At 43.1% G+C, this 21,998-nt stretch overlaps 5 protein-coding genes across 5 annotated transcripts; 1 reads left to right on the forward strand and 4 right to left on the reverse strand.

The window, feature by feature from the left end:
- Positions 1-1,838: 1,838 nt before the first annotated feature.
- On the reverse strand, positions 1,839-3,112 carry LOC117140644 (probable serine hydrolase). The gene is made up of 2 exons (XM_033303684.1): positions 3,027-3,112; positions 1,839-2,863 (listed from the first exon to the last, which is right to left on the reverse strand). The coding sequence occupies exons 1-2, from the start codon at positions 3,048-3,050 to the stop codon at positions 1,850-1,852; spliced, it is 1,038 nt and encodes a 345-aa protein (XP_033159575.1). The 5' UTR covers positions 3,051-3,112; the 3' UTR covers positions 1,839-1,849.
- A 706-nt stretch (positions 3,113-3,818) lies between these two features.
- Positions 3,819-5,455, reverse strand: LOC117140645 (probable serine hydrolase). Its single transcript, XM_033303685.1, has 2 exons — positions 5,024-5,455; positions 3,819-4,910 (listed from the first exon to the last, which is right to left on the reverse strand). The coding sequence occupies exons 1-2, from the start codon at positions 5,045-5,047 to the stop codon at positions 3,927-3,929; spliced, it is 1,008 nt and encodes a 335-aa protein (XP_033159576.1). The 5' UTR covers positions 5,048-5,455; the 3' UTR covers positions 3,819-3,926.
- Positions 5,456-5,986: 531 nt separating this feature from the next.
- Positions 5,987-7,155, reverse strand: LOC117139160 (probable serine hydrolase). Its single transcript, XM_033301318.1, has 2 exons — positions 6,980-7,155; positions 5,987-6,919 (listed from the first exon to the last, which is right to left on the reverse strand). The coding sequence occupies exons 1-2, from the start codon at positions 7,004-7,006 to the stop codon at positions 5,987-5,989; spliced, it is 960 nt and encodes a 319-aa protein (XP_033157209.1). The 5' UTR covers positions 7,007-7,155.
- A 69-nt stretch (positions 7,156-7,224) lies between these two features.
- On the reverse strand, positions 7,225-8,634 carry LOC117141512 (serine hydrolase-like protein). The gene is made up of 2 exons (XM_033305002.1): positions 8,384-8,634; positions 7,225-8,257 (listed from the first exon to the last, which is right to left on the reverse strand). Exons 1-2 carry the CDS (start codon positions 8,387-8,389, stop codon positions 7,337-7,339), a joined length of 927 nt encoding a protein of 308 aa, XP_033160893.1. The 5' UTR covers positions 8,390-8,634; the 3' UTR covers positions 7,225-7,336.
- An 11,571-nt stretch (positions 8,635-20,205) lies between these two features.
- Positions 20,206-21,877, forward strand: LOC117140228. The gene is made up of 3 exons (XM_033303027.1): positions 20,206-20,302; positions 20,371-20,616; positions 20,724-21,877. The coding sequence occupies exons 1-3, from the start codon at positions 20,230-20,232 to the stop codon at positions 21,875-21,877; spliced, it is 1,473 nt and encodes a 490-aa protein (XP_033158918.1). The 5' UTR covers positions 20,206-20,229.
- The last annotated feature ends 121 nt before the right edge of the window (positions 21,878-21,998 follow it).

A 21,998-nucleotide genomic window follows, 5' to 3' on the forward strand; every position in this document is an offset into this window, starting at 1 on the left:
TATTTTTTTGTCGTTCTATTTTTGTAAATTACCTCATTCAGTGAATATTAAACAGGACCTCTGAGAATATATTTATCCCAAAACATGCAACCCAAATGCGGGATTTCGGTTTGCCTATAATATTTCTTGGAACTTTTTGCAATTAACGCCGAGTTGATTTAAGGTATGCGCAACTTTCCTGGATGAATTCCCGTAAATCTTCATTTCACAGAAACAACGTTAATCCAGTGAAAACGGTGGCTTTCTTTCACTTTCATTAAGTGCCGCCCAAGGTTGCCCCGCGAATTCATCAACTTTCCCGGCCATTAGCCAGGGAAACCCGAAACCAAAACACCGGCAGATCCGTCGTTCCTCGAACGATTTCCTTAACCTCTTTAAGGCTGCTTAACCCAATATCACACCAAAAGAAATTGTTGCTGAAATCGGAGGCGGAAAGCGTTCGAGTTGCTCACCCATTCAAAGGGAATTGGAGTGCACACGAGTCGGGCAGCCGGGCAGCCAGGCAGCCAGGCCAACCCACTTTAATTTGCAAATCTAGGCATATGCCGTAAAGGCTTTATGGCTTCCACCTTCGAAGCGCCAAAAAATGAATGGGGGGAACCCCGTGGCGTCTCTGATTACAGGCGAAATATGCCACGTGTATGTGGTACGCGTGTGTGTTTGGGGGGCAGTTTTGATTCTCTGAAATGGCAAAATCGATAGTGTAAGGAGGGAATTTTCCTGTATTTTCTTATATTCCCTGGGCCTTTCACTCGAAAGTTAATTGATTGAATTAGCCAGCCGAGCGATGACACAAAGTGGAGAAGCTACTTCCATAAATATTAATATGGGCCAATCAAAACAAATGACAAGACAATTATGCGATACCAATGTTTAAAATTCATCAACTTCCTGGGTAACAACAAAGTGTTTAAATTAATAAATGCCACTCCGGTTTCCACACCCACTCCATAATCGCATTTCCCCGCATTTCGTTACTAGGCGTCGCCCTAAAGGTAGGCAACGAAAATCCACTCCGCCTGCTGGAAAATACATTTTCAATGAAGCAGTCTACTTTTCCGATGACAGAAAAGTTTCGCTGGAATTTTAGGAATTTAATTTGCATACATTTGGTTGACTGATTACTAGCTATAGCTCGGATTCTGAACTATTTAAGCTTGTCATACTCGATGTAAGGAAAATTTTGAGTTCCCTTTCAAGGACTACATATCATTTCTATTGGCATGGGATGCTTAACTTTTTTTTGTTCCATGGCATCGATATCTGTGGCATCGACTGCGCTAATTGTTCTAATGCGCTCAAGCTGTAAGCTGCTTAAAATTGCTTAAATTGCAAGTTGAATAAGAGCAGGGGAGAAGGAAACTGTCTAACAAGAACCTGAAGGAAGGAAATACATCCTCATATGTACATATATGTAGGACTGCCTTCTGAGTCATTGACGTCATTAAGGAAATAATCTACAATTACGCAGCAGTTGGAGAAATTGGCAACGATTATTGAACACTTAGTGTAAGTTGGTAGGGGAATGTCATACTAGGTTTGCAATTTAAAGAGTACGATGGGCTAAACGAGTCCTTTTAATTTAAAGACGGCAAGGATTTGCCATGCGAACAGTTTAAAAACTTATTGGAGAGCTGCTGTTTGCAGTCTTGGTTTATTAATATCATTAAAATGATTTGTAGCTAAACCTGAGCTGTAATACAAATTGTTGAGATATATATGTTCGTACGATTTAACATATTTCAACATTACTAAACGATGCATTATATATGCTCTAGTTATTCCTATGTAGCTATCTTATTAGTATAGAATATCCAATTTTATACCACAGGGATTCGTTTAAAATACATCACAGCTTGCTCTTTGCGTGTGTGCTCCTTTTAAAGAATCTTTCTTGCTGTCGCCGCTTCTCCTCGGCACTTAGGTGCTGCTCCTTGCCACTCAAGGACCAAGAAGTGAGTGCCGGAGGTCGGTGATGTCGGATGAAGGGCACTATGTAGCGGGCACACTCCTCGGCGGCATGAAGATGAACGTGATGGGTACCTCCCTCCACCTCGTAAAACTCGAAGTGCGGATTGTTGTGGCGTAAGATGGCGACCGCCTTCTCGGTTCTAACTCCCACAAAATCAGATCTTGACCCTTTAATGATCAAGTAGGGTTTTCTCCGAATGCGCTTCGCCAACGCCTCAGAAAATCCAGGTTCCATTTGCGTTAGGCTGTAGTATTTAACTCGTCCATCTCTGGAGAAGAAGAATCTGTCTGGATAGAGTTGCGACTTCGACACCTGCCGGTGAAGCAAGTGTTGGGCAAACTCTGGGGTCACCGAGTTGTAACTTCCTTTGGCGAGGACCTTGTTCAGCTGTGCGAGGGTGTAGGAGGGAGGCTCGTGCAGGTTACCCTCCTCCTGACGATCCTCTTCCACCAGGTGCTTTTCCAAGCTGTGGGCCAAAGTTTTAATAAACGTTTTGGGGCTCGGTGTCCAGGGCAGCAATATGTCCAGTGAGATGACCATGTCCACTGTATGTGGTGCCAACGATGTGTAAATGAAGCTTATGATGCCACCCAATGAGTGGCCCATCAATGAGACCTTCGACCAGCCGTACTCCTGCATCACTCGAGGAATGATTAACACGTAATCGTTGACGGCGTAGTGCATTCCAGGCTGAATGCGAGCGGATCTTCCATGTCCGGGTAGGTCGATGCACAGCACTCCTATGTAGTCGGGAAGCAGGGGAATCAAGCGATCGAAGGTTCCCAGATTGTCCAGCCATCCGTGAATCGCCAAGATCGGTCGCTCCGTTCGATTACCATACCAACGTCCGGAGATGTGACCCCAAGGTGCCGGTATTTTAACCTCCTTGAACTACAAAAAAGCAATGCTGGTTACCATTTTTATCAAAAACACTCTGAATTTAAGAATTTTACTACACACTTTCAGTTTCTGCACTGTAAACAAAATTTGCCGCAACGGGTAAAGGTCGCTTATCTAGCTATTTTGTCTATAATATTATTTCTGGCATACTCACATCGCTTAGAGACATAGTTCCCATATTGATTGGTGGTCTGCTGACCTTTGCCCGTCTGTAAATTGGTACGAAATCCAGAAATGAAGGCACCGCGTGTTATCTTAAGTATCTAAACACCTGCAAACTCGGCCATTCGGTGATCACACCTCTTTCGGCTACAACAGCTGATCTACGACTAATTACTAATATTGTTTTTTCACTTTCGAAAGCGAACTAAAGAGTAATCACGCCGAAATAAAGAGTACCTTTTTTTGGCGCGAAACAAATCATCAATTTTAAGAGAGCGAACAATTTGTTTTTCAAACAGCTGATTAAGAGTATTTCCAATTTGAAGCTTTTTTAACATTCGCGCTTGTTCAGGGTGAAAATATCTTTTTAAAATTTGTTACATTTTTTGTGGTATTACGAGCTTGTTGAATACCTATTTTTCCGAAAAACTTCAAAATATTGTAAAAATTTAATCAAAAATTGTAGCTGGCACTATGCTAATTACCAAAGTTCACCGAAAAAGCATTACGAGGGTGGCATGGTCCAATTGTTCTTATCACCGTTTGTTATGATTTTATTTATTTGCTTACTCACTCGCCTAAAGACAAAGTTCACATAAGACGATTGCCCTTTGCACTTTGATTATTAGACTGGGTCCAGTCATTGTGGTACCACTTCCACAATTATCTTTAGTATCTGCCTTAAGCGATGGAATTACGTTATGCTTTTTAGAATTTCCCGTTATACGGATGTAACAGATAGTTCGATGATCTTATCAGGTTATCTACAATGTGTAAAATGTAATTATCCAAAAACATATTGTTTAATATGATAGTTTAAATTTAATACTTGTCGTGTGTTCACGTTCTCAAACTTTACAACCTCTACAAGTAATGATACAGTGTATTATTATCACAACTTGCTGCGCTTTTTGTTGGTCCATGTGAGAAATCCCTTTGGTTTCCTCGATCTGTCATCCTTTCCGGCCACAGCCCAGGAGGTCAGCGCAGGAGGTCTGTGATGCTGGATGAATGGCACAATGTAACTGGCGCATTCCTCGGCGGCGTGCAGATGCAGGTGATGGGTGCCGTTTTCCACCTCGTAGAACTCAAAGTGCGGATTATCCTTGGCCAAAATCGACATAACCTCTTTGTTGCGGTCGGAGAGATATGGTGACAAGGAGCCCTTAATGATTAGATATGGCTTCTTGATGATCCGCCTCGCCATTTCTGCCCCCAGACCATCGTCGATGTGTATGTAGTGGTAGTACTTTACTCGAATATCCCTCGAGAAGTAGAACCGTTCGGGGTACAGTTTTGACTTGGCCAACTGGCGGTGGAGCAGGTGCTTTGCCAGGTCCGGGGATACGGAATTAAAGCTTCCCCTGGCCAGCACCTTTCCCAACTGGGTGGGGGTGTAGGAGGGCGGCTCACTATAATTTCCCAGCTTCTGTAGCTCAACATTCGCTAGTTGTTTCTCTACACTCAGGGCCATGTAATCTATTTCGGTTCTCAAGGGAAGCAGTATGTCCAGGGAGACTATCATATCGACGGTGTGAGGAGCAAGGGAGGCGTAAATGAAGCATAGGACTCCGCCCAGTGAGTGTCCAATGAGAGAGACCTTTGACCATCCGTACTCCTTCATCACCAGTGGAATTGTGAACACGTACTCGTACACACTGTAGTACGTTCCCGGTGGCAAGTGCGAGGATCTTCCATGTCCTGGCAGATCGATGCAGAGTACTCCTAGATAGTCAGGTAGGAGGGGAATCAGCCGATCAAAGGTTCCCAGGTTGTCCAGCCATCCGTGAATCGCCAAGATGGGTCGCTCGTTCCGATTTCCGTACCAACGTCCAGAAATGTGACCCCAGGGTACTGGAATCTTCACAGCTTCGAACTGGAAAAGGCACAAACTGTATTATTCACTTGTAATTATTAGCAACAAATGGTTGACTTATACTTAACGTAACAAATTAATAATTGGAGGGTAAAAGTTATTAATGTACTTACATCGCTCAGTGACAAAGTTCCCATTGCTCTTAATTCAAGTAGTACTGCCTTTTCTTATCTTAATTTGCTCTCAATTATTTGTATTCCGTTTAAATTTCTACTCGTCCTTCTGCTTTAACATGTTGGCGCAAACTAACATATTATCTTAAGTTGGGTTTGCTATTATTCAAACTTAAAACATAAAGAGATCTTTCTATTCTCTATTAAAACTCTTAAGTAATATTGAAGAGAGCGAGATAAGATTGTGTTCTAAGTGGTATTTTCTCACGAGTTCTTTCTACAACTTACTACAACTTAGTGTATAAAATCCATAGAATAATCTTCGTGTTCTTTATCACACCAAGTTGTTGTTAACTATTTTTTATGTACATTAGTTTATTCTTCATTTATTAAAATACAAATATCTAGCAATTCGCGAGCGCTTAAGTTGACTTGCCGAGGTCGAATAACAAAAACATGAATAAGCTTTCGATGAGAGAAAAAGCTTTCGAGTGTTTCGGGGCGAATGGCAATGTGAGATCTGTTGCATTTAAATATTACTTTTTATCTCAAAGGAAGGTCCAAATATTTGGATTTTATAATCCGAATGTTAGTCGAAAATGATATTGATACACTGGTCTGTATCCGTATTTCTTCTCAATTGACTTAAATTGTGGTGCATCTAATCAAAGTCATCTGCTAAGATTATGAACACCACCGCATAAACCAAAAAGCCTATAAAAGCACGTTAAGTGCTTGTAGAGATTATTTGCCAACTTAAAAATACCGTCTATTAATAAACAAAGTGGCTACACTTTTATTACTTTTCGAAATGAAAAAAGCGTAACCACTATTCATTAATACAGCCACAGTACTAATGACTGTAATCTTAACATTGATTACTGCACATTCTTAGATTAAACTCGCGATCCCAAGATCGGAATTCATGCTTATGCTATTAAAACTAAATTATTTGCGGTTTGACTATAACTTTCCTTGGTACAGAGTTGCATTCGACGGAGGCCGATGGTACTGAATAAAGGGGCACATGTACTTCGCACACTCCTCGGGGAATCGCAGGTGAACGTGATGGGTGCCGTTGTCCACTTCGTAGAACTCAAAGTGTGGGTTATCCTGGGCCAAAATGGAAACGGCTTCGTCAGTGTGAGGACCCAGAAAGGGCGACATGGATCCCTTGATAATGAGAAAGGGCTTCTTTCCAACTCCCCTGGCCATATCGGCACCCAGTTCCGCACCAATGTCCCAGTAGTTGTAGAACTTGATCCGTCTATCTATGGATAAGTAATACGAATCCGGATTCAGTCCTGACTCCTTCACCTGGCGGTGGAGCAGGTGCTGGGCCAACTCGGGGGTCACCGAGCTCAGCGTGCCATTGGCGACTGCCATTTCCAATTTTGGCAGCTTGTAACTGGGTGGCTCCCGCAGATTGCCGCTCGCCATCATCTCATCCTGCACCATGTGCTGGTCCAGGTTTCTGCGGAAGCTTTCGAGGGCAATGTCACTGTCGAATTTCGGCAGCAGCACACAGTCTATGCAAATGACCATGTCCACAGTATCGGGTGCCATTGTCGCGTAAATAAAACTGTAAAAGGCGCCCAGTGAGTGTCCCATGAGCGAAACCTTCTCCCAGCCAAAATGCTTCATAATCCGCGGAATAATGAACACGTCGTTGTACACATCATAGCGAATTCCTAGTGGCAGGGGCGAGGATCTTCCATGTCCTGGTAAATCGATGCAGAACACTCCCACGTGATCGGGTAGCAGTGGCACCAGGCGATCGAAGGTGCCCAGGTTGTCCATAAATCCGTGCAGTGCCAGGATGGGGCGTTCCGTTCGATTTCCATACCATCTTCCCGAAATGTATCCCCATGGTGCTGGAATTTTCAGCTCTTTGCACTGCAGAAATTTCCATGAAATGAAATTTCTATGAAATTCTATACAGAATTGCTCACTTACATCGGTAACTGGAAGGTGGCTAAACATTTTCCTTAGTTTATGCAGCACACGGCGTTACAAACGTCTTTCTGCTTTAACAATCAGTGATCAACTTCTTTCAATTTTGATGTTGCTGCTGCTTTTTGGCGGTAATGTTTACGATATCGGTAATCGAGATACACTTAAAAAAGCTTCCCACATATGGTAAAAGCTTTTTGATTACAAAACGCACAATACAATCTAAAAGCAGGGGAAACAGGTGTTCATAGGTTTGCAGGGGTGGCCTAGTGACGACCTAATTGTACCCTGCATCTTTCCATAATTTTTAGTTTATTTTACTATTCCCAAAAATGTGCTTCCTACAACTCAAATAGCTCATTAAAGTTTGCTGCTTCTTGGAGGTCTGTGATTTCGGATGAAGGGAACGATGTAGCGGGCACACTCCTCGGCGGCATGAAGATGTACATGATGCTTGCCGCCCTCCACCTCGTAGAACTCAAAGTTGGGGTTATCCTGGGACAGAATGGACATCGTTTCGTCACATCGGGGTCCCACAAATGGCGAAAGGGATCCCTTGATTACCAGATAGGGCTTCTTCTCAATGCGCCTCGCCATTTCAAGAGCGAGTCCGTTTTCAATGTCGAATATGTGGTAGAACTTTACACGCCCATCTCTGGAGAAGAATACCTTCTCCGGGTACATGTGTGACTTGGCCACCTGGCGGTGGAGCATGTGATCGGCCAGGTGTTGCGGCACCGAGTTGTTGCTGTTCCTGGCGAGCGTCTGACGCAGTTTACTCAAGGTGAACGATGGCGGCTCATGTTCGGTGCCATCGGCCTGTCGCCTCTCCTCCAGCAAATAACCTTCTATGTCCTTGGTCAACTTGCTGGGATCCTCGATCCTCCGCGGAAGCAGTACATCCAGCGATATAATCATATCGACTGTGCTTGGCGCCATGGCCGCGTACATGAAGCTCATCACTCCTCCGAGGGAATGACCCATTAAGGAGACCTTGGACCAGCCGAACTCCTTCATCACCCTCGGTATGATGAACACATAGTCGTAGACGTTGTAGGGCACACCCGGCGGAAGCCTGGAAGATCTACCGTGTCCGGGTAGGTCGATGCACAGCACGCCTATGTAGTCGGGAAGCAGGGGAATCAGCCGATCGAAGGTTCCCAGATTGTCCAGCCACCCGTGAATTGCCAAAATGGGTCTATCAGCTCGATTGCCATACCAACGGCCTGCTATGTGACCCCAAGGTGCTGGAATTATCACCTCTTCGTACTGCAGGCGTTTCTAAATTATAGAAAAAATAATTATTCAATTTAAAATCCATTTTTGAGGGATAATCTACATGCAAGAGTATGAAATACTCCACTTGCATAAGTACACAATTTTCTGTTTTTTGTTTTGATTACTTACATCCATTGTTTCTTTGCACTTTTGTAATTTCTTCCACCGAAAATGTAATTAGCTAATAATATGCTTTTTTCATTCTTTTACAAACAACCGTTTCTGACGTCTCAAACAGCCTTGAATGCTAAGATTTGTTCCAGTTATTTTGACCGAGTATTATCTTTACTATCTTCATATCACATCAAACCATGTGAATTGCCAAAATTTTTAGCAACGACTTGCAACTTCGACGGCTTTTTAGCGACTAAATTGTTTTTGTGACAATGATCAGCATGATCACCACAGCAATATAAAATCTGAGAAATTCCTTAATGAGCAAAAATGAGACAGAAAGCAGTAGTCAGGCGGAAAAAAAACGGAATTAACCCATTATAGCAAAACATATTAAAAATAAATTAAATATGTTGAAAAAAGTACTGTGGAATCAAATTAAACAAGACAAAAACATAGCTACGCTTATTTATTTTATTTGTTTTTAATTTTTTTTTACATAAATTTAACTTGCTTCGGTTTCGTGCTCCAATTCGCCCATAGGTATTCGTGGGTTAAGGTCGAAGAGCGAATTTTTGGACGCACGACGCACTCAACGCACTTAATAATCTAATAATATACTTCTGAGGTAAGGGAACAATTTTGGGTGGTGTAGGTAAACAAACACAATTCAACTGTGCTGTTATGTATTTGCATTTGGTTTTTTAAATTCGGGCGATGATCCTCTTATCAGTTGCAAACGCAAAATCACCACTTTCTTCTGTATCGTGACTTTGCCCAGCTTGGACCACCTGATGGTCGGTCATCGACGTCCGGTCTCAATAAACTGCTGTGGGATTTTGGGAATGTGTCGATTACTACGTGACTCTCAGGTAGAATCGAGTTTTCCACTTGCCGTGTCCACATCGATGCACTCGGTTACGCCATGCTGGCCTGGAGTGGTGGTCATGTGCCTGGTTGAAGTTCAGCTTTTTCCTCGAACTTTTTTTTGAACACCAACGAGCACGTTTTTCCATTTTTCTGTAAGGACTTTGGCGACGTTTACCTGCAAAAATTCATTGGAGTCGAAGATACCTGCTTGTTTCTTTTTTGACTAATCCATAAGAGAGTAGTTCTTTGCTTTAATGCAGGACGATGTGCCTATATCCTTCTATCAACTGTATATGTTACACAAAAGTAGTTCTTCTGTGTGTACTTTATGTTCCTTTCCATTTCAGACGAACTTCATCCTGCCCGGCTGTCTGTCACCCAAGTGTGATTCCCTTCCGCTGTCTTTCCCCTCGACTGGATGTGGCTATTGTATGCAGCAATATCTGATGCCTTATGCATCAGTATCAAAGCTTAATTTGCATTTGGCCAAATTTCCTTATGCATTTAGATCGGGTGTGCAAGAAGCTGCAGCCATGATTTATCTTAAGTTTATGTCTGAGTAATTTATCATGTCTGCTGGGGTCATGACATCACCTTCCCCCCACTCGCCCCACTACGCCTTCCTGTTGTGTAATTTTCCCCAGGCAGAGGGGGCTATGCAAATTGTCCCGAGCTCTCCCCCGAAGTGAAAGTGCCATTTCACTGGCGAAATTGGTGCGTGTACTGGCCTTGAATCTGAATCCATAATTTGCCTGTCAACGGCAGCAAGGCAATGTCGTCGTTGTCGTCGTGGCCCAAAAATTGTGCGCACATAATTGAGTTCAAGCATTTGGAGGCCAATTATGATTTCCCACTTTTCACCCAATTTTCTTTTGTCCCTTGGCGCGGCTCCTTTCACGTCTCAATCAAAAGGGCGCGCAAAGTCCTTTGTCCTTCGAGCTTTCTCCGCGTGGCTTTAATTGCCTCGCCCACTTAACGTATGCAAATTAAATTAAATTCTTTTTCTTTCAACCGGATGTCCTTCGGTTTTTCGGGTCACCTTAAGTGGGACAGCAGCTCACCTACGGTTTGATAAATATTTATGATACCCAATGATAGTTGTGCTGAACGAGGAAAAAGGGTTGCCCATTTCCCCTCTTCTTTCTTGCTCCCAAAAAGTAAATAAATAAATAAAGGATACACTTGAAGAATGTTTAGTCGTATCGTTTGTATCCTTTCAAACTGAATTGCTATCTCTATACGGTTATATCTCTGAAATGGTTAGTTTATCTAAAATATAATATGTGAAGATGATGGGTAAATATTGTAGCAGTGTACGGTAGAGTACTATATATGATGCTTTCAACCTGTCAGCGCAGCTACCGGCGAAAAAAAACTTGAGCCGGGGATCAGCTTCACAAAGACACCGCCGGAAGTCTCGAGCTGATACGCATGCATCTGCCGAAAAAAGGAGAAAAATCCATGGAAAATGGCAGGAAAAGCGGCGGGGGAATGTCGGGCATCCCGGCTATTATGCTTTCTATGTGTTGCTATTTTGCTTTTTTAGCCGGAATTTCTTTAGACCCAAAGAGCGAGCGAGATTTAAGCCCGAACAATAGATGAACAAAAATACTCGAGTGTGTGAGGAATTGCATTAAGAAATCATTTTCGTTTGTGGCGGTTTCCATGGAGTTTTCCCGGGTTTTCCCTGTTTTTTCCTGGTTTTCCCTGGTTTTCACAGCTTTTGCACGGCTCTGCGGGTCTAATTCAAATGAATTATTTGAGCCAGAATGTTTCAGTCGGTGCATTTTTCTGGGTGTGCGGGCTTAACAGCATTTCTTTGGCTAATGAATTTGACTATTATACCAGCACATACATAAGAGCGAGGGTGTTTGCATTTGCATGTGTGTATAAATAATTGTATTTCCTCTAATTATACAGCAGAGCTGCAAATTTGCATTTGAATTCACGTGCAGTTTTGTCGGTTAGACTTACACGGACACACATCCACCTTACAATTAAAAATTCCACAGAATTACGAATGTAAACCGGAGATTTCTGGCATGATATTTGTTGCTGAATTTTGAGATCCCAAGCCTTGGCTGTATTAATTAAAAGAAACGGAGATTTCAGGTACGCTGTGCAAATTTGATTAAAATATCAAGAAAAAGAACATATAATATCCCAGCTTAAATGGCATTTAATTATTTTATACTCATGAAATTGAGCTATCCATTACACAAAACTACTCAATATAAAATCATTTAGATTAATCCACTTGATTACCAAGGTCACACCTCAAAGATTTATGAATTTCCCCACCCACCGCCCACCTAAGTATGCAATTTCTTGTTTTTATATTTGGTTAATCAAGTGCCCATATGAGCCACAATCAAAAGTCAAATGGCACGTTTTTCGACTCAGTGCCAATAAATTAATTAACCACAAAATTTATGATTATTACCGCAATGAGTTCGCCTTCTCTGGCGCCTCTTCTTGAGGATTTGGCCCCACGACTTTGTTTTACTTTCGGCCTTATTCGTTTATTTGTGGCCAAATGTTTCTACTGGCGCTTAATAAATAATTCGCATAATTTATGCATTGTCATACGCTGACTAATGGCAGCAGGAAGGGGCGTGGCACTTGACAGGCGGAATAAGCGATTGTTTACATTCCGCTCGCTACGAGAACTCAATTGCCTCGCACTCAATTTGCAAGGGCGGCACAAAGGACGATTTCATAATTCAAATCTTTCGATTTATGGCCAGCTGGTGTAGTACTGTCCTCCGGGGTTTATCGAAGCCTCGAAGGCGACTCAAACCCCGGCCAGCATTTCGCACTTGAGCCAACCCCAGCGCAACCGGCAATCGTAATTTACGGTTGCCCAACCCAAAAACGCACTGCACTTGTGCGTAATGCCAAAGCAATTGTGTGCACAAGCGGAAAAAAGTAGCTACATTTAAAAAAAATATTTCTTTTAAGTCACAATAATCAGAGCAATTATTATTCGGCGACAGGAAGTCAAGAATCACTGAGTATTCCAACCAAGATTGACTTGTTGCTAACTTCAAACTGCTTATAAGAAATAACAATAAGAATTACTATTTGAAATACGTTCAATATATTTTTGCAAGTGTGCGGACTATCAAAAATGCAGGGACCCACCCATAATTCCCACCTACCATGTGAGACTGCTCCCTCAACTGTGTTGTTACCGTATATCGGATCTTGTCTGGTCATAAATTTCCGTTTTTGGTTAACTCCTGCAACTGCTGCCTCTGCTACCAAATTCCGTAGGTGGCTTTACCCTACTTTTAACCCGAAGGGAAACTACTGAGAGAATTCCGAGGGGGGCCATGGAGAATTGGATTCTCTGTTGGGCTTCCGAAAACTGTGGGGCATTCAGAAATTATACTGGCCTCTGCACATTTTGTTGATCCCCCGTTTGTAATTGGAGATTGCAGTTGAAAAAGTTTGCCATTCAAAGTTTACTTTTTGATTCAGTTTTTAGAGCCTGGCGTTTGCCAATTTATCTGTGTGTGTTTGTTGTGGGCTGTCTGCATCAACTTTTAACATTTTGACCAGTAATTGAACTCGACAAAATGTCACAAACACAGCTCAACTTTCAATCTAATTACAATCTCTCATTGCTACATGTCTCTTTGCCGAGAACTGACCCCGAATTGTCGGGGTCTATTTCGGTTTTAATTGGGGTCGAATTTGTGTGTGACAAGCTGAGAAAAGCATAAATCCTCGACATTTCATCTGTAAAATTGCAGCCAAGTCACTTAGATGTGCAAATATTTTGCCTGACCCGTTCGCTTTTGGGTCCACTACTTCATATTCATAGTCCTGCTGCCTGAAGATCTGGCAACTTTTCTAATTAAAAACAAATTCATGAATGCAATTTGCATGAAATTCAATTAAACTTTTTATCTACGACGCATCTCCAGAGTGCTGTTTCCCACTGAAAAGACTAAAGTTAAGCATACGCACTGTTGTCCCGCCGTGTGTGATTGCGATCAAGATAATGTCCAAGTATTTTGGCCAAATTACGATCGGAAAGAAACAAAGCAAGATGGGTAGATGAAAAAAGTAAAACAACTGAAATGAATAAATGAGCAAAGCGAACGATGCCGCAAGTATTTCCAGCGAAACGTGCCACAGTGGCGGGCAAAAGTTACCGCACGTTCGCTGCATCCTTCGGATTGTTTATTTGCGTTGCATTTGCATTTACTTTTATTCCACTTTCTGGCGTTTTCCCCACCAATTCTTGGCTCGTTGCTCTCTGTTTGCCGATGGCGATGGCCGTGTAATTTCACTCAAAAACATCAACATCAAGTGCAGCAGCAGCACAAGAACTTTGTTTTCCCCATTCTTCCGCAGCATTTTATTTCGAATGTTCACTCGTCGGTTGGTTTATTTTGGTATCAATGTAAATTTTAATTTGTTTCGCAAATATTTTGTTACTCAAGCGGACTGCGGAGCAGGCGAAACACCAAATGTGAACAGGAAGGATGCTGCTCGCTAATTTGCCTGCAAAGCATGCAGCAAATTGCTGCGAGGAAATTTTAGCAAAAAAATAAGAGAAAGCCAAACTGAATTTGCCAACTGAAGTGTAGCAAATACCCTTTAAATCTAAATCCAAATGGGGCATATTTATGTATTTAAGAATCACAACTTTAATAGAAATTTCAAGTATGGGCATCGCTAAAGAAGTAAGTCATGTATAAGTAAATAAAATCATATTTCTTTACTAAACTTGAACTCAAAGCGATATGAACATATACCAACACAATTTTGTTGCAGGATGTTGAACTTTCGATCAAACTGCAACTTTTAGGTTCGCTTTTTACATAGCCTGTGGGAAAAGTTTTTAAACTGAACTAAACCAAAAGGCGGAACGGCAGGACTTCCTTACCCCATGTATGTATTCACATAAAGGAACATGTGAACATGCAACAAATTCATGAACTTACACTCTCCCCCAAAAAACTTGCCTCACTTTTGATTGTCGGCGCACATTTAAGTGCAGAATGTAAACTTTTCGGCCCAACTTGATCGCAACTAAGTAAGTGGCAAGGCATTTGCACGCATGCCACAGCCACTGCTGCAAACCCCTCTCAGCGCTGATGTCCTGTCACTCTTGAAGCGTTTTCGCCTCGGAAAGTCCTGACAGCGAGCGCCTTTTCCACTTTTTAATGCCTACCTAGTTGCTGAGCTTACAGAGAAAACAATTTCATCTGTTGCAAGGGCACAGGGACGAAGATTTTGTAAGTGAAAGGAAACCTTTGATTAACAGCTCAAGTTACTGATCTGGATTTTCCTCTGCTCTGTCTTGAGATAGCATTTCTCACTTTAGGACCTTTTCCCAGTAGCAGTGTATTATTGTGTCAGTTGGACGACTTCTCCTTGGCGACAATTGCAGATGTGACGATGACAGGCAGGAGGTCGTCGTCATCATCATTGGGATCCTGGCTGCTGCTGTCAGGCACGTGCCCCATGTGTGAGTGTGCGCGAGTGTAAGTGAGCTGAACTGAGGTCCTGTCCAAGGGTTTCTTTGGCCAGTCTAGACAGCACCCAGCGGTGCAAAAAGTCATGCCATGTCGCTGCTGAAAATCAACAATTTCTTGGGTATTTTCCTCAATAAATGCAATTCTAATATTACCCGTACTTAAACTTTAAATTGAGAAAGTGGGGCGACATGACAAAATTTCTGCTGACGAAAACTTAAATGAGCATTGTTCCTATCGCGCATCTCGTTGGACATTATTGTTCCGGGGGCTATAAAATAAATAAAATTGAAATTTTATGCAAATTACTGAGATGTTGTACGACTATGTGGAGCGTCATCACAATAATAATGGAAGGAAGAAGGAGCCACGAGGATGAGACGGAAGCGAAACGAATATGTTTGAATCGAGGCAAGAAGTTCATTTGGGGAGTGGTAAAAAGTCCTTTGGGCGGTCTGGTAAATGAAAAAAGGAGATAAGACATTAGACTTGCACAGGAACAGATTTTCGAAAAGTTGTGCGACTACTTTTTGCTGTAACTTTAAACTTTTCAATCTGCTTAATAAATGTATTGTTCATATGAAGTAACTTTCCCCTTTTCACATTTCTGAAAACTCTGAGCTATGAGCTCTGCTCATATTCCCTATATAAAACATCAAATATAATAATTTCCCTTCAATTTAGTTTTAATTTAATTCTGAATAATACACAACTTTGAATGTTCATTTCCGGTCAAAGACTTATGCGAAGCTCAAATTTCCTTGCCATCCAAGCCATCAACGTTACTTAAAATGCCAAATGAGCTTCCGTTGGGCCATCCGTCCCATCTCCTTGCCGATTTTCTTGGCCGCAACTGGAGTGGCCGAGCGGAATCCCAATCCCAAAGCCAAATAGAATCCGGGCTCAGCAAATGTCCATCCATTCGACTTATTACATAATTAATAATTATAAGAGATGTAGAGAGATGGTCGAGCGGGGAAGGGAGGCAAGGCATTTTAATAACCCATCACATCATTTGGCCCACTCAAGTTTCCACTTGGCACATGGCAATCGGATGGTTGGCTTCCCTGGGTTTCCATGGGCGTCCATGGCCAGGAATCAATGTGTGAAACGTGCTAATTGCGGCAGCTGTGCAAATGTGTGCCTGGCCATTTGATAGTTGACCATCATTTTGATGACCCACAAGGAAGGCTGGCGAAGTGTAGGAGGAAATGGCCCTGCGGATATCTGTAATGTGTGCGTCGGTCAGGGGGGAGAAAAAACTAATTGCCCGAAAGTGACTGTAGGAGAAAGTTTTGCATAAATGGCAGGCCGTCGTCTTGGCTTTCAACTCGAACTTCTGCTCGGCCAAAAGTACGAGAGTGAAAATGGGCTGGAGTCGTAAAAAATGGCAGTGGCGCACTCATGACACGTAATGAGATACTTCAAAATGATGTTATTGCTTTATTTATAGGGTTGCATAAAAAGTCCAGAAAAAGTGGGCAATTTGAAGCTAGGATGGGAGTATAGGTTTTTCTCCATAACCTTTTTTATGCCGACGTGAATGGCCTGTAGTTGGGTTTTTTTTTGTTGTTTTATCATATACATACTGTCACTCCTTCGCAGCCGTTCTTGTTTATTAAACTTCAACTGTCACACACGGTGGTGCACTTAAAAAAAATATAGTCCATTTACTGTAGTATTATGATTTAAAAGTTACTAGCTAATCAATAAATAATAATCACCTTTAAGTTAAAAACAAAGGATTATGGAGGTACCTTCTTCTTGTTTGATTTAAATATTTCTTAAAGTTTCTTGCTGTGTACAAACGAAATACATGCGACTACAAAAAAACACCTATCTTTGTGATGGATGCATAAATCTTATCTGCTGGCAAATAAAAGCTGCAGCCAGGCGTTATTGCCGTCTCTGTCGCTTGCCCTATCTCCGTCTCTATCCCTATTTGAATTTCCCTCTCTCTGTCTCTCCGTCTGTCTGTCTTTCTCTGGCTGCCTGCTGTTCCGTGATGTCCTGGGATTGGCTAATAACTTTCATGGAACTCGTTGAACTTGAGTAATTGCGCTGGCTTCTGTTCTTAGACTGACATTGTTTAGATAAAAATAATTTCCAGTCATAAAATTATTCATAGCCCGTTGTTTGATTAAAGGCTTCACATCAGCGGCAAAATGAACAAAATAAACGGGGATAACAATGAAGGAACGAACTGGCGTAATAATGGATGAGGTCATGTCGTTGAACTGAACTTTCCTGTTTACTTTTTACACTGAGGCTAAAGTTTAAATAAAAACTAATATGAAAAGGGAAATTTTCCAATTCGTCAGCGGGATTTAAGGGTTTACTTAATGAGCTTCAATTCCGCTTAAGCTGGACAGCCTAGTTCCACATCAAGCTCAGCTGCTGACTCATGAAAAATTAACACACAAATCGCATGAGGCAGACATTTAAAATGCACTTTGTTGCAGCTGCATTGCATAAAATTACTGCAGAAACAAAAATGGTCAGCGATAAGAACAGCAAAGCCAGCAATGACTGCGAAATGAAATTAAGAATCGAAAAATGGCAACGACTTGGTTGATACTTTAAAGATTAACTATTCTATGAATTTCACTACAAATTAATTCGGAAATTTAAGGTCCCAAGAAAATGTATTAGGTTTTAAATGAGGTCCAGTAGTTCCATATGTCAGTAGGTTTACGTCGCTGGCCATCAGACTCATCAAACTCCTCTTGCAATGGGTATTGGGATAATGCGTTTTCCTTGACTTGCAGCCGAATGCTTTAAAGTGCATCAATTTTAATGCAAATGCAGCAAGCAGCATTAACTCTTGCTGCACTCTTAAAAATTTACATAATTGCTGAAAGTCAGGCGAGAGGCGCCACATTCGACTCCCCCTTGGCCCGCATGTGTGCCATGGAAAAGCCAGAGAGAGGCAGTGGATGGAGAGCGGGGGAAAACTTTAATGAAAAACGTCCAGCACTTTGCACAATTAACGATTTTTCATGATTTCCCCCGCAGCCGACCGCTCTGCCCACAGGCAATTTGCATAAATCAGTGCAAAGTATCTGTGACACATGGAGAGCACGCCTCGTAGGTGCTGGCTTTTGGCCACCCGGTCAAATGGGTGGAAGTGGGTGGTTGGGTGGTGGGGGTGCCTCTGAAAAATGTTTACACATTTGCAAATGTCTGAAGGTCAGGGGTGCAGAGGGGTGGAGCGGGGCGGACCAGCGAGCTGTGCAACATGATTTAGGCGTTTGCCCGCTGAGTAATTGTTGTGCGGCGGTTCCGTGGCTCACTGGCGCAGCTTTAATTTAATTTATGCAACGAAAGGAGGCGCCACCAACCCCTACTCCTCCTCCGACTTGTCGAGGGCCACTAAGTGGCCGCTTCAGCGAAATTAAATGCACTTTCCCGGTTGTTGTCGTCGTCATCGCAGTTGTTGCAAGCGATGGCCACGGGGTATCGCTGGGTATTTCAGATCGCGTAAATTGATATTCTTGTTAAATTGGATGAGGCGAGCCAAAGCGAAGGTGCCACAGAAAGCACTAAGTATATGATATTTATCTTAAAAGAAATTTCCGTAGGATGCACTTTATAGGTACTCCACTCGTTGTGCCACAAAAAAAAAACCAACTTGGCAAAACCATATTAAGGATCAATGTATCCATGCTTCAATAAAAGTTTATATTCCATAGTTTCCAAGAGAAATCAACTTAGCACTTAACGGCTGAACGGAAACAATTCCAGAGTATTTAGTGGTTAAATCAATCCCTCGCCATCGCTATCTCCCATGGCGGTGCTTAAATTATATTACTAGCCATCAAACGGTCGATTCTAGACCATTAGAAAATAATTTCATTTGCTATTATTTACGCTGGTTGCAGCTTGCAGCTGCCAGCGAACAGAATTTATTATTATGGCCGCACAATGTGTTTAGTTTTATGGCCCAAGACGTGAAGTGTTTATAAGGAGTAGCGGGCAGACTGCATTCCCCGGACTTATTTAATGCGTAATTACAGCGCAAATCTTGTTAAGCAGTCGAAGAAGCTGGGAAAACGGATGGAAAAGCGGAAAAGCGAGATAGTTGGCCCCGAGCATTCTCGAAAAGGCAACACTTTTCCGAGGGCCAAAGGAGCAGTGCTGAGAGGCAGCTTAGTGTTTGCTTCATTGAATTCATAAGCGTCTCGAAAAGTAAATCCCAGTGAACTTTAGCGAAAATCCTTCGCCCGGATAGTGGAAAGAGTGCAGCTAGAAAAAATCTCTCACATAAAAAGCTATGGGGTTAACCGAGGATTTCCCAGCTCCTGCTCCTTCTCCGCGTCCTCCTTCATGACGAGTTTCCCATCCTCTGCAGCGGACAACGGGTCGTCAAAAGTCAATTAACTGCAACACTTGCAACACAACTTCAACTAATTAGCGTGATGCTGCCCCAGGTGAAGAGGTTGGGAAGGAAGGAGCAGAGGGTGCTGCTGTACACGTACATCTTGTGCATATAAAACCCCCAGGGATCCAGCAGAACACACAAAAATGTGTAGCATGCTTTTGGGCTTGTGGTAAATAAGAATGCACTTAGCGTCGGGTTTTAGATGAGCTTGCTTAGACGGGCGGATGGGTCTTTTTTTGAAGGGGAGCCACCTGACTTTAGGAGGTGGCAAGATGGAAAGTATGTCATGATGGGAGAGGTTAATTTGGGTTAGTTGTGGCCAACAGGGAATATTATCTAGCTCTGGGAAGCTGCAAGTACGAGGATAGAGAATGTATTTCGGCAAAACCAATTATGCAGCAATATATTAATAAATATCTCAGTTACAAGATTTATCGACAATTTAATGAAGTCATTACTTGAATAAAAGTTATGAAACCTCATTTAAACCAGCTATCAAAGCTAATATAAATCATAAAAGGATTGTTTTTGGCTTTAAATGGCTCTGTGTTCCACTACTCCTGCTCATCATTACTATGCGAACCCTCGGGGATATTCGATGTTATAAATTATGCCAATAAATTGGAATGAGGAATAGAGTCATAGTGATAAGCGCACGATTAAACAAACATGTGTGCAGTGCTTGAATTAATCAGGAACATATGATATTAATTTGTAGTTATCATGATTTATAACATTGTTATCGACACCGCTGCTGACGTAGAACTTATAGATACATTTCGGACCCCCTGCTGCAGTTCAATTGTATCTGTTAGCTAAATATAACTATACTTCTCCAGCCAAAACTATAAATATTCCCTTGTGAAACTCCATTCACGGTGCTCCCATACCTTGGTGGCGTTTCTATGGCCAATCATCATCATCATTTGCGTTTAATTAGGGTGTCGCTTGTTCCGAACACCTTATCTTATCCACTCCCTTGGAGACATTCGCCAGAAGATGTGCTATCGGGTATCGGGCGATGATAACCACCTGGCGGCAGTACCAAAACTTCGAATGCATCTCCATTTCGAACTCGCGTTCCGCTTGGAGTAGATGTGCTGTAAATTTCCACCCGAATGAGGCTGCCGTCGATGGTGGATAACGTGTGGAAGCGTTTCATGGCCATGTTGTCACTTCCGGATTTGTTGGGTAAGACCCTTACAGGCTCTATTACCTGAAGCTCTTATTTTCCATTTGGCCATCTGGCCACTTACCAGTCCTCGGCTGCCTGTGGGCCAGTGGCTTCTCCTTGGGTTACTACGCCAAGTCGGCTTATGTGTACGACAACCTGTGGCCCCATTGGTACGCCCTGGTGGGCGGGTTGGTGGCCTTGGCTCTGACCCTGGGCTGGACCCTCAGGAAGCACAAGAAACAGCAGTACAGCTACGATCATTACTATATCATTTTCTACGGACTGCTCTGCTCGCTGATGGGGAGCTGCTTCATGCTGACTAGACAGCTGGGTGAGTAATCGATGGAATTCGTTTCCCGATAAAATCAGAGAGATGTTTACGAATGTGCGCGATACCTCTGCAAACCTTTTGGTTAAGTTTTCCATCCTTGTTGCCAGCTGTTAGCTATTACTTCAGCTTCGTGGGACTGAGTGTGCAGTACTTGGCCGGATTTAGTTACGTGAGCCTGCGTTGTGATGCCTCGGGATCACGACCGGCCAGAATCGCTTTGGCCAACTCTCTGTATGCCGGCGGAATGGCCACAGGATTTGTGATTTTCAACGAGATGGAACCGCAGCGTAGCGGATTGATTGCTCTGGGAATTAATCTGCTTTTACTCTGCCTGGTTTGTCTAAACGAGCTGCTGCACCATACTGGCTGCATTAACTACAAAGAATCAAGGGATTTGGTGTTTAATCTGCTCAACGAGGAGAAGATGGTCTTCCTGCCGCGCCAGGCGATTTTGGCGCAGTTTGTGGACAGAACGGATTACCAACTGAAGGACAGCAGGCAGTGGCTGGTGTTGATCCTGGGAGGATCGCTGGTGTGCCTCCAGAAGAGCTGCCTCCTCTTCTCACCCACCTACATGCAACTAACTTGGAGCAGCACGGTGGGCTATTTGCAGCAAACCCAGCTCTATATACCCTTTGTCCTGTACTCGGCTGGCACCAGTTTTGGAGCCCTGCTCCTGATGAGATACACTCCCAAGTTGGTGTACCTACTCTTCGGACTCATCCAGATTACATTGATAGTGGCTCTGCTGTGCATCTACAGCGATGAGCAGTCGGAGCACTGTTTCCTGTTCCTCTGCCTCATATACATCACCATGGGAGTTCTTTCGAGTCAGGGAATCCACTGGCTCCTGGAGTGCTCACCCTTCCTCCACACAGAGTTGGCCCTGGCCGTAGGATTCGTTCTGCAACTGTGTGCTATGGAGGGCTCCAAGTACGAGTCCTACGCCACGGACACATGGATTGCCCTGATAATAGTGAGTGTAATCACTCAGGCACTCACTGCCCTGGCCATTCCTGTGGTGCAGTGGCTCCAGCCGCACTCCGCCAGTCTCGTCGATGTGCGCAACCGCCTGCTGGGCATCCGACGGCAGTCGCTGCCCCCGGAGCAGACCCAGTTCTGGCACACCAACCACTTCCTGGCCCACAACAAGCCCGCCAACCAGCTGGAATCCGTGCAGCTGGGCAGGAGCAGGGTCTTCCAGCAGTATCCAATCAGCGGGAGTGACACCGCGGAGAACCACAAAGGCGACAAGTTTTGATAATAAAGTGTTGCACTTTAAACCGCCACTCGATTATGTTTTATATATCTCAATCATTACTCAATCTCAGTAGTGCTGTCATTGGACTTGCTCTGTTATTTATCTTCATCGTCAGTGTAGA

This window comes from Drosophila mauritiana, chromosome 3L (genome assembly GCF_004382145.1).
Source record: "Drosophila mauritiana strain mau12 chromosome 3L, ASM438214v1, whole genome shotgun sequence".
NCBI lineage: Eukaryota > Metazoa > Arthropoda > Insecta > Diptera > Drosophilidae > Drosophila > Drosophila mauritiana.